At 40.8% G+C, this 11,043-nt stretch overlaps 1 protein-coding gene and 1 pseudogene across 1 annotated transcript; one reads left to right on the top strand and one right to left on the bottom strand.

Annotated features, from left to right (window-relative positions):
• Positions 1–2,251: 2,251 nt before the first annotated feature.
• On the bottom strand, positions 2,252–6,326 carry LOC128360512 (olfactory receptor 11A1-like). Its single transcript, XM_053320954.1, is given in 2 exon segments — positions 2,252–3,176; positions 6,286–6,326. Coding segments are annotated over 2 exon segments (966 nt in total).
• On the top strand, positions 3,230–7,304 carry LOC128360513 (olfactory receptor 11A1-like; annotated as a pseudogene).
• The last annotated feature ends 3,739 nt before the right edge of the window (positions 7,305–11,043 follow it).

Raw genomic sequence — 11,043 nt, 5'->3', positions numbered from 1 at the left:
GACTGGATGTGTGAACTCCCATGACCCCTCCAGTATCCCTTCAGGGTGAAGAGCTGGTCCACTGTTCCACAGCCAGGACAGAATCCACATCGCTCCTCCTGAATCAGAGGTTCAACAATCATCAAAAGCCTCCTTTCCAGCCCTCTGGCATTAGCTTTTCCCACGGGGCTGAGTAGTGTGACCCCTGATAGTTAGAGCACACCCTCTGGTCCCCTTTTTGACAAACAGGAACCAAACAGGAATCAATGGGTACTATCCCTGACCTCCATGAGACATTGAAGAATATTGTCAGCCATGACAGCCCAACAACGCCCAGAGCCTTTAGCATCTCAGGATGAATCTCACCCACCCCTGGTGCCTTACCCCTGAACAGCATTCTAACTACCCCAGAGACCTCTAATAGGTATATGGATGAGGTTTACCCCAAGTCCTCCAGCTCTTCCTCCTCCATAGAGAGCATGTCGATCAGGTTTAGGAGATCCTGAAAATGTTCCTTCCACCACCCAACAATATTGTCAGTTGAGGTCAGCAGTTCTCCTCCCTTTCTGAGAAGAACCTGTGCTTAGCCTTGCCTCCACTTCCTGAATCACCTGACAGTTTGCCAGAAATTCTTTGAGGCCAGGCAAAAGTCCTAAATCCCCCCACCCCCAGTTTTTTGTTTCAGTAACCACTCGAGTTGCTGCCTTTTTGGCCCGTCAGAACCCTTCTGCTGCTTCAGAAGACCCCTGAGCCAGCTGGGGCCTCCTCCTTCAGCTCGACACCAGTGGGTTCTCGGTTTGCAGTCCTGACAGGTACCGATAACCTTTAAGCCACAACTACTGGCAGCCACTTCCACAATTGAGGTCCTGAACATGGTCCACTCAGTTTTCATGTCCTCACACAGGAAGAAGGATGAATTCCTCTGGTGACGGGAGTTGAAGATCTTGTGAATGCGGGCCTCTGGAAGTCATTCCCAGTTCACCCTCAATACTCGTTTAGGTTTCCCAGTTCTGTCCAGCAGCCTCCCCTGCTAAATGATCCAAGTCATCACCTGGGGCCTCATCTACAAAGGGTGCGTACGCACAAAAACGTGGCAGAATTATCCGCTGAACAGGTCAACATTAAAGTGCAATTTGCAGTGAGTCGGTTTTCCTAGTGTAATCAGAGCTATCGACTGCACACATATTGCTATAAAAGGACTGGAAGGTATGCTCCAACTATCAGGGTTTCACATTACTCAACCGTATGGGAACAAGTCATGCCATTAAGATACTGCCTTTCAAGTCAGTGGAGCCGAGCCATGGTAGTTTAGCCTGAGCAGATACAGTGTAGATATATGAATGGTGTCACCTAATATAGCTGAATACTCACTGTAGGATTTACAAATGTTGGTCATAAACTAATAACAGTGATGTGAAAAAACTACCGTAACCCTAAAATTTTGTTCTCAAAATTCGCCATAGATCAAGAATCAGTTAATAATAAATCAATTTGTAGTATAAAATGGTTATCTCTTGATGTGTTGATGAAAAAAAAGAAGGAAACCACCGCTGATACGTCTCACTTTATTACAGAAGAGAACAGTGTCAAACATCCAATCTCGAGAGAGTCCCTGGTGCTGATCTGAGTCTCTCTTCCTACTCCAGTTTTAACAACACTATATGTAGTTTCTGAACAATTGGTCAGTCAGGAAAAAAACAGCATCTGGCCCTTTAACTATACCTGGCTTTTAACCTTTTAACCTAAGTAAAATATCTGTTTGAATGTCACAGGAAGCCACAGGACATCAGGCAAAACAGATGCCACAAATTAAATCCTAGTAAATGCACTTAATAAAATATAAAAACATAACAAGATCACTTGTCACCAACTGGCAGACCTACATGTTTAATAACCTAATTTTCTACACTAGAGACAAAGATTTGTCAAAAATCAATAAATAAGGCAGTAATGATGTTTAAAGTATGATTATTTTGTTAGATGTCATATGTGTGATATATTACAAAGGGAGGCTGATAACTGATAACTTTCCAGATACTCACTAAACTAGAGACATCATGACTGTGGACACTGATGGAGTCACAGGAGACATTTTATTATTGCTTTTACTTTTTAATCTGTTGGTTGATCTAAACTTCATCACACAACAGACATTTACATATCAGAGGGATTTGGGACATTTCCTCAGCTCATACAGTAGAGGAGTGAAGAGTGGCTGGCATGTTAGAAAGTGTAAAGATAATAAAATTACAAACATATCTGATAACATGTTTCAACGTAAGACTTGTTTACATGTGTTTCGTATTTTTGACATTCCCATCCCATACATGATGGGATTCAAAAGCGGCTGCAGTATTAAAAAATACAATGACAGAATAATTTGCAGAACATTTGGTACTCTGCTCATATTAAACCTGCTCTGTAATAGTTGAAAATAGCATCCAAAAGAGAAGTTAAGCAGGGAAACAAGGTGAGGTGTGCAGGTACTGACAGCTTTCTGTCTGGTCTGTTTACTACCAGAAAAACAAACTCTAAGAATCTTTAAGTACGTGTAAAGAATTAAAATCAAAGGAATACAAATTGAAATAACAGTATAAATGAGTCCACATATGTTATTGACTCTGGTATCAAAGCATGCCAGTTTAACAATGGGGTAGTTGCCACAGTAAACTCTGTTAATAATGTTTCCACACAACTGTAAAGTACCACTTAAAGACAGTAAGACCATAATTGCAAGAAAAGAGAACAGCCATGTTACAGCAATAAGTATTGTAATCTTACGAGGTGACATACGTGTGTTATATTGCAGAGGATAACAGATAGCAAGATATCTATCATAAGACATGATGGCTAAGTTGAAAAATTCTATGTTCCCATAAGAGAATACACAGAATATCTGCAGGAAACAAAAAGCTTTAGAAACAGTGTGACTGTCAGAGAGGATCTGAAGCAGAAGGAATGGAAACAACCCTGTACTACCATACAGTTCATTTACAAACAGGCTGCACAGGAAAAGGTACATAGGTTCATGTAAGCTTCTGTTCATACAGATAACCACAATGAGAAACACATTGGAAATAACTATCAACATGTATAAAGATAAAATGATCATAAAATACAGATATTTAAAAGGTCCAGAGTCAAGGTACGCAGTCAGTATGAAATATGAAACCTGAGTAGAGTTGATCATGATCCTTCTGACTTATAAAAAACAATCATAACATTTCTCAGTATAATGATGATGTGTTGCATGTGATTTACTTTAAGCCTACGCTTGTTTAGGACAAAGCAGCTAAAGCATTAAACACATACAGATAGTATTCTGTCACCACCATTCCCCTCTGTAAAGTGTGTGTAATACCTGGATAAGACATTACACAGCAGAGATCATACCTGGTGTGAATCCAAACATTCAGACTGTGAGTGGCTCCTCACTGAGCTGAAACTCTGCTTCTGATTCCTTTAAACTTTCAGACAGAAGACGCCCACAGCAGCAGACTGACCTCATCATCACAGGAGACACCGGTTCATACTGATTTCTAACTGATGTTTTGAAATTAGCTGACTTTGTCTTTGTCTAACATTTGCAAATTTTGAGACAATAGCTGGGTAAAATTACATCTGAGGAAATAGAGTAATTAAAGTTAAAAGTAGCAATGAACAGGCCCTCACACCCCCATGCAGATTGGGTTGGGGCACAGTTGGTGGGTTCGCATCATGGGCATATAGAAGGTATTATACCCAGACTCTCATTGAACATTACATGAAGGGGTGAAATAATACTTACTGTGTCGACTATGTGGTGCTAGAGAATAGCCACTAAGTAAAACACACACCCATTAATCATACCTTATGCTGTAGTGTATGATGTGGAGAACACACAATGTGAATTTCATGTAAATCGCATTATGTTTGTCATATGACGCTGACTTCCTGTGTCCAGTAGGTGGCGCTATGATTAAGAAACAATATTGAAGCACAGATGTTAGGAGCAAACCCTCCAGTCCCCTTTTTTAAAAATAGGAACCACCATCCCTTTCTGCTAGTCCACAGGTAATGACAGCCAAACAATGTCCAGAGCCTTCAGCATTTTAGGCCAAAACTCAGACACACCCTGCACCTTGCCACCGAGGAGCTTTTTAACTACCTGAAAAACCTCTGCCAGGGATATGTATGAGGCTTCCTGCAAGTTGTACAGTTCTGCTTCCTTCATAGAGGGCATGTCAGTCTGGTTTAGCAGATCCTGAAAGTGTTCCTTCCACCACCCAACAATATCCTCAATCAACATCAGCAGTTCTCCATAGTTGCTGAGAACCGGTTGGACAAAGCCTTGTTTCCTCTTCCTGAGTTGCCTGATGGTTTGCCAGAAATTCTTTGAGGGCGAACGAAAGTCTTTCTCCCTGAACTCCTCGCACCCCCTGAGCTGCCGCCTTTATGGCCTGTCGGTACCCATCTGCTGCTTCAGAAGACACCTTGAGAAAGCCAGGGCATAAAGGCCTCCTTCTCCAGCTTGTTAGCCTCCTTTACTGCTGGCGTCCACCAAAGAGTTCTGTCAACAACTAAGGTCCTGAATATGTCACACTCCGATTGCATGTCCTAAAACAGGATGCAGGATAAATTCCTTTGGAAGATGGAATTTAAGATTTCGTGGATGGGGCAAATGCAAGACGTAACCAGTTTACCCTCAGTATTAATTTAGGTTTCCCAGGTCTGTCTGGCAGTCTCCCAGCCACCTGATCCAACTCACTAACAGTGGTGATCAGTTGACAGCTCTGCTCCTCTCTTTACCCGAGAGTCCAGGACATACGGCTGCAGATCTGATGACATGATTACAAAGTTGATCAATACCAACAAAATATATATTTGAGCTCATCTCTATGCATAGCACCGGCTCTGGAACCAAACCCCTGTCTGGATTTCCTTATTCAGCCAAATGCTACCAAGACCCGGCTTTGGATAAGAGGAGAAAAATGGATGGATAGATGGCATTTATGGAGACATTTTTTTGTATTTTTTTATGTGTTTGGGACCACTGTGTGTCTGCTTCTGCTTGTCTTAAACTTTTTCAAATAGTACATGCCAACAACAGCAGACTGACCTCATTACCAACGACCCCACTGATTAATTCTGACTTCTAATTGATTAATTACATTTAAAATGTAAAAGAAATGAATTGTCTATCTCAGTGTAATTTTTTGATGACATTGTTGATCTCATCTCAATGTAACTTATTTAAAGGTGATACAGACAGTTTTAATTTGTGAACCCAGATTACAACTTTGGACCATTGATGACACTGTACCCCTGCCTGGGAAGACTTTTCACCAAAAGTGCTGAGGAGATTAATTTCCCCAACCCAGATGGTCTTTTGTCTGAAGTCTAGCCATCTTTCATTAAATGACCTTTCATGTAATGTTTGAGTTCAGCATAACCCAAACCTGATGGGTCCACCTGCATCGATGTATGTCATCTGTTGCAAGGAGACTCTGCGTTCCCTGAGAAGAAGTTAGTGTTTAGAAATGGATGACATGAAAAAGTGACATGCAAAGCTTAAACCCCCAAATGATCCAGGAAGGCCGTTGTTTTTTAATTGTTGAAACATTATAAGCTCTTTGTGACTACAAACAGCAACCTCTAAACTTCCTCCACAACTCTTAAAGAGCATCACTATCAATCACACTCATTAATCACAGCCATGTTCATCTGGATGCTATTCAGAACTAACCCTGAAAAGACCACTGTGTGTGTGAAAGGAGTTTGGGGGGACATTGAGGGTCGTGAATGGCGTTGCTCATAACAGACTGAGGAACCACTGATCTTGATCTATAGAATATGCTATGAAGATCAACATCTTGTACAACTTGTCTTTGTGCTTCAAATGAACTCATAACTTTTCAAAACCGACAATCCGTCCTTCTCATGGAAGGATTGACCAGATGTGAAGAGATGACAGATTATAAAGAATGTGATTTACCCTAACCAGGACTCTTGGTCATTCTACCCGGCTATTGTCTCAAAATGTGCAAATGTTTGAAAGACAAGGTGAGCTAATTTCCAAACATCAGTATTAACCGGTGTTTCCTGTGATGATGAGGTCAGTCTGCTGCTGTGGGCGTCTTCTGTCTGAAAGTTTAAAGGAATCAGAAGCAGAGTTTCAGCTCAGTGAGGAGCCACTCACAGTCTGAATGTTTGGATTCACACCAGGTATGATCTCTGCTGTGTAATGTCTTATCCAGGTATTACACACACTTTACAGAGGGGAATGATGGTGACAGAATACTATCTGTATGTGTTTAATGCTTTAACTGCTTTTTCCTAAACAAGCGTAGGCTTAAAGTAAATTACATGTAACACATCATCATTATACTGAGAAATGTTATGATTGTTTTTTATAAGTCAGAAGGATCATGATCAACTCTACTCAGGTTTCATATTTCATACTGACTGCGTACCTTGACTCTGGACTTCTTAAATATCTGTATTTTATGATCATTTTGTCTTTATACATGTTGATAGTTATTTCCAATGTGTTTCTCATTGTGGTTATCTGTATAAACAGAAGCTTACATGAACCTATGTACCTTTTCCTGTGCAGCCTGTTTGTAAATGAACTGTATGGTAGTACAGGGTTGTTTCCATTCCTTCTGCTTCAGATCCTCTCTGACATTCACACTATTTCTAAAGCTTTTTGTTTCCTGCAGATGTTAATTATTTACTCTTATGGGAATGTAGAATTTTTCAACTTAGCCATCATGTCTTATGACAGATATCTGGCTATCTGTTTTCCTCTGCAATATAACACACGTATGACTCCTAATAAGACAAGAATACTTATTTCTGTAACATGGCTGTTCTCTTTACTTGTAATTATTGCTTTGCTGTCTTTAAGTGCTATTTTGCAGTTATGTGGAAACATTATTAACAAAGTTTACTGTGGAAACTACCTCATTGTTAAACTGGCATGCTTTGACACCAGAGTCAATAACATATGTGGACTCATTTATACTGTTATTTCAATTTGTATTCCTCTGATTTTAATTCTTTACACGTACTTAAAGATTCTTAGAGTTTGTTTTTCTGGTAGTAAACAGACCAGACAGAAAGCTGTCAGTACCTGCACACCTCACCTTGTTTCCCTGCTCAACTTCTCTTTTGGATGTTATTTTCAAATATTACAGAGCAGGTTTGATATGAGCAGAGTACCAAATGTTCTGCAAATTATTCTGTCATTATATTGTTTAATACTGCAACCACTTTTGAATCCCATCATGTATGGGATGGGAATGTCAAAAATACGAAACGCATGTAAACAAGTCTTCCATTGAAAAATGTTATCAGATATGTTGGTAATTTTATTATCTTTACACTTTCTAACATGCCAGCCACTCTTCACTCCTCTACTGTATGAGCTGAGGAAATGTCCCAAATCCCTCTGATATGTAAATGTCTGTTGTGTGATGAAGTTTCGATCAGCCAACACATTAAAAAGTAAAAGCAATAACAAAATGTCTCCTGTGAGTCCATCAGTGTCCACAGTCATGATGTCTCTAGTTTGGTGTGAGTGTAGAAAATTAGGTTATTAAACATGTCGGTCTGCTAGTTGGTGACAGATGATCTTGATATGTTTTTTTTATGTTTCATTTAATCTAGGAGAAAGTCTGAAATCCTAAAATCTTATTGTTTTATTTATTTAGCATGTTTTTGTCCAGACTGACGTGAAATATGTGCATTCATACTTCACAGGAGCAAGAGAATTTTTTACTTTTTACAAACATTAAATGGCAGAATGTCATTTTGGAAGCAATGATTTTATAGTGTAATTATCTAAAATAGAAAAATGTGTCATATCTGTGAGCCCTGTGCTTGTCCCAGGGGAGACTGGTGACATGAAACCAAGTGGACCATATTCAGGACCTCAGGTTTGGAGGTGGAAACTCAATTGTAGCCAGGTCATTGGTGTCTATTGGGGTGGCTATGAGAGAATCAAGCTGAAGATGGGGGCCTTTACGGTCTTCTGAAGCAGCAGATGGCTACTAAAGGTCCAAAAAGTTGGAAGCTGAGGTGGTTACAGAAGCAAACACTGGGTTGTGGGAGGAGTTTGGGGAGGCCATGGGGAAGGATTTTTGGTCAGACTCAAAGAATTTCTGGTAAACTGTCAGGAGACTCAGGAAGGGTGAATAAGCACTTCACCTGAGTGACATCCCCTCTAGGGAGGAGGCAAGGCTGGATAACTTGTGGGAAGCCTCACCCATATCTGTGCCAGAGGTTTCTGAGGTAGTCAAAAGGCTCCTCAGTGGCCCCCCAGATTCGGAAGGCTCTGGACATTGTTGTGCTGTCATGGCTGATACCACTCGTCAGTGCCACATTGAGATTGGGGACAGTGGCCATGGACTGGCAGACCGGGATGGTGGTCCCCATTTTTAAAAAAGGGGACCGGAGGGTGTCTTCCAACTATCTGGGGATCACACTACTCAGCCTCCCGGGAAAAGCTTATGCCAGGCTGCTGGAAAGGAGGCTCCAGCTGATTGTCGAACCTCTGATTCAGGAGGAACAATGCGAATTCCGTCCTTGCCGTGGAACAGTGGATCAGCTCTTACTGGAGGGGACATGGGAGTTCGCCCATCCAGTCTACATGTGGACTTGGCAATTAGACCTGGTCTCAGTGGGTGTTGGGCTCCATCAGGGCTGCCTCTGGTCTCTGATCATGTTTTTTTTTTTTTATAACTTTATTTTTTTTTGTTTTCATAACATGAACATGAGGTCATATACAATCATTCATTTACATTTAGTAAGACACAGAGAAGCTCGCCACAAGGTGATAAACTTTTGTTCGTAGACCACAACAATTTCAGCCATCACACTCGGCCAGATATGTAACCCATTTTGCCCAGTAGTCTTTTCCCTTTTCCTTCTGCAATCTCAAAATGAAGGTTATGCTTTCCATACTGTATATGTCATTTATTATTCTTTTCCATAAATTCAGAGTGGGAGGTTCTCTAAGAAGCCAGCACCTGGTTATTGCTTTTTTACTTGCTGCCATGAGGATTTTTAATAAGTATCTGTCTCTGTTATGCAAATCTTTTAATATATTCCCCAAGTAGAATGAGATACAAGTGAAGTCAATATCAAATCCCAAAATCCTCTTTGTTGTAGCTTGTACTTCGGTCCAGAAAGGTTGCAAGGTAGGACAGGTCCAAAAAATGTGAGCATGGTCTGCCATTAATTGTCCGCATTGTCTCCAGCATTGGGTCTGATGACCTGTGTGTTTTGATTTTATTTTGGGGGTTATAAAAAACCTCACCAAGTTCTTCCAGCAGAAGCTTCTCCAACACTGTGAGTTTGTGGTCGATATCTGGGTGTGTATTATGGCAGTCCATTCCTCTGGGGAAATTGCAATTTCCAACTCTCTTTCCCATTTTTGTTTTATATAATCTGTTGAGTGGGTCTTCATCAATAAAATGCTTGAGTACAGGTTTCCAATAATTCGTCGGGAGAGCTTTGAGTCATAAGCTTTCATGAACATTTGTGTGACCCCAGATTGTTCCTCTGAATCCAGTCCTTTCACCTCATGTTGATAGTAATGTTGTATTTGTGTGTGTCTATACAAATCTTGTCTTTCTAGACCGTATTTCTCAGATATAGATTGAAAGTCCATTAATTTCCCATCCTTGACTAGTGAAGAGTATGATGTAATTCCATACCTTGTCCACTGTCTATATTTTGAGTCAAGGGATGCTGGCTTAAAATCTGGGTCGAATGCTGGCCACCTCAGTATTTTTATTTCTTTTTGGATCTGAAATTTCTTCACGAAGTCTGACCACACATTCAGTGAAAAATAGACCCATTGATTCTGGAGAGTAGGTAAGTCCTTAATGACAGAGGGGCAGCCCAGCAAAGATTGCACAGGTCTACCTGATATTGATAACTCAATGTCTTTCCAGTTGGCCTCATACTCGGGGTTACACCAAAGAATCAAGGGTGTTAATTGTGCTGCTACATAAAAATCCCTCAGACATGGTAGGGCCATCCCCCCCTCCTCCCTCGGCAGCTGCAGTGTGTTGTATCTTATTCGTGGTTTTTTGCCTTCCCATATAAATCTTGAAATTTGCTTGTCCCATACTTTAAACTGTGAGTCAGGAATTTGAACTGGCAGTGATTGAAACAAATATAATAAGCGAGGTAAAATATTCATTTTGGTGGTCATTATCCGGCTGCCGAAGTCAAGAGGGAGTGTGCCCCACCTGTCAAAGTCGTCACCTATCTTTTTGCTAACCACTGTATAATTCTCATTGTAGAGTTGAGTTGTGTCCTTTGTCAGTTTCACTCCCAGATATTTTATACTGGTAGAGTTCCATTTAAAATTGTACCTGGTTGCAAGATCATGCAGGGGGTTAAAATTAAAGACCAGGGCTTGGGTTTTCTCTATATTGAGAGTATATCCTGAAAGTGTGCCATACATCGTTAGAAGATCCATAAGTAGTGGTACACTTGACGCTGGTTTTTTTAGAGCTACCAGAACATCGTCCGCGTACAGACATATTTTGTGTTCTGTACCTCCTATTGTGATGCCCTCAAGGATTGTCTCCTGCCTAATTAGTTGGGCTAATGGTTCTATAAACAAATTAAAGAGTCCTGGGCTAGCAGGACAGCCCTGGCGACATCCTCGTTGTAGATGTATAGTCTCGGACAAGTGGCCATTAATCTTAATCCGGGCTGTCGGCGATGAGTATAATGTTTTAATGCACTGTATAAATTTTTTACAGAAGCCAAATTTTTCCATCACCTGGTAGAGGTAATCCCACCCCACTGAGTCGAACGCTTTTTCAGCGTCAAGACTCACCAGGATGGCACTAGTCTTTTCGTGTTTTATTTGTTCTATTATATGAAGGCACCTCCTTATGTTATCTTGGGTCCGTCTGTTACTTATAAAGCCGGTTTGGTCTTCACTTATTAATAATGGTAGCACCTTCTCCATCCTTTTAGTCAGTATGGAAGCGTATAATTTATAGTCTTGATTTAGCACGCTAATTGGCCTGTATCCACTACATTTTTTCCTGTCTTTGC

The sequence above is a fragment of the Scomber japonicus genome, chromosome 6 (genome assembly GCF_027409825.1).
Source record: "Scomber japonicus isolate fScoJap1 chromosome 6, fScoJap1.pri, whole genome shotgun sequence".
NCBI lineage: Eukaryota > Metazoa > Chordata > Actinopteri > Scombriformes > Scombridae > Scomber > Scomber japonicus.
Note: the sequence above shows the minus strand (reverse complement) of the source record. Positions and strands in the feature narration are given on the sequence as shown.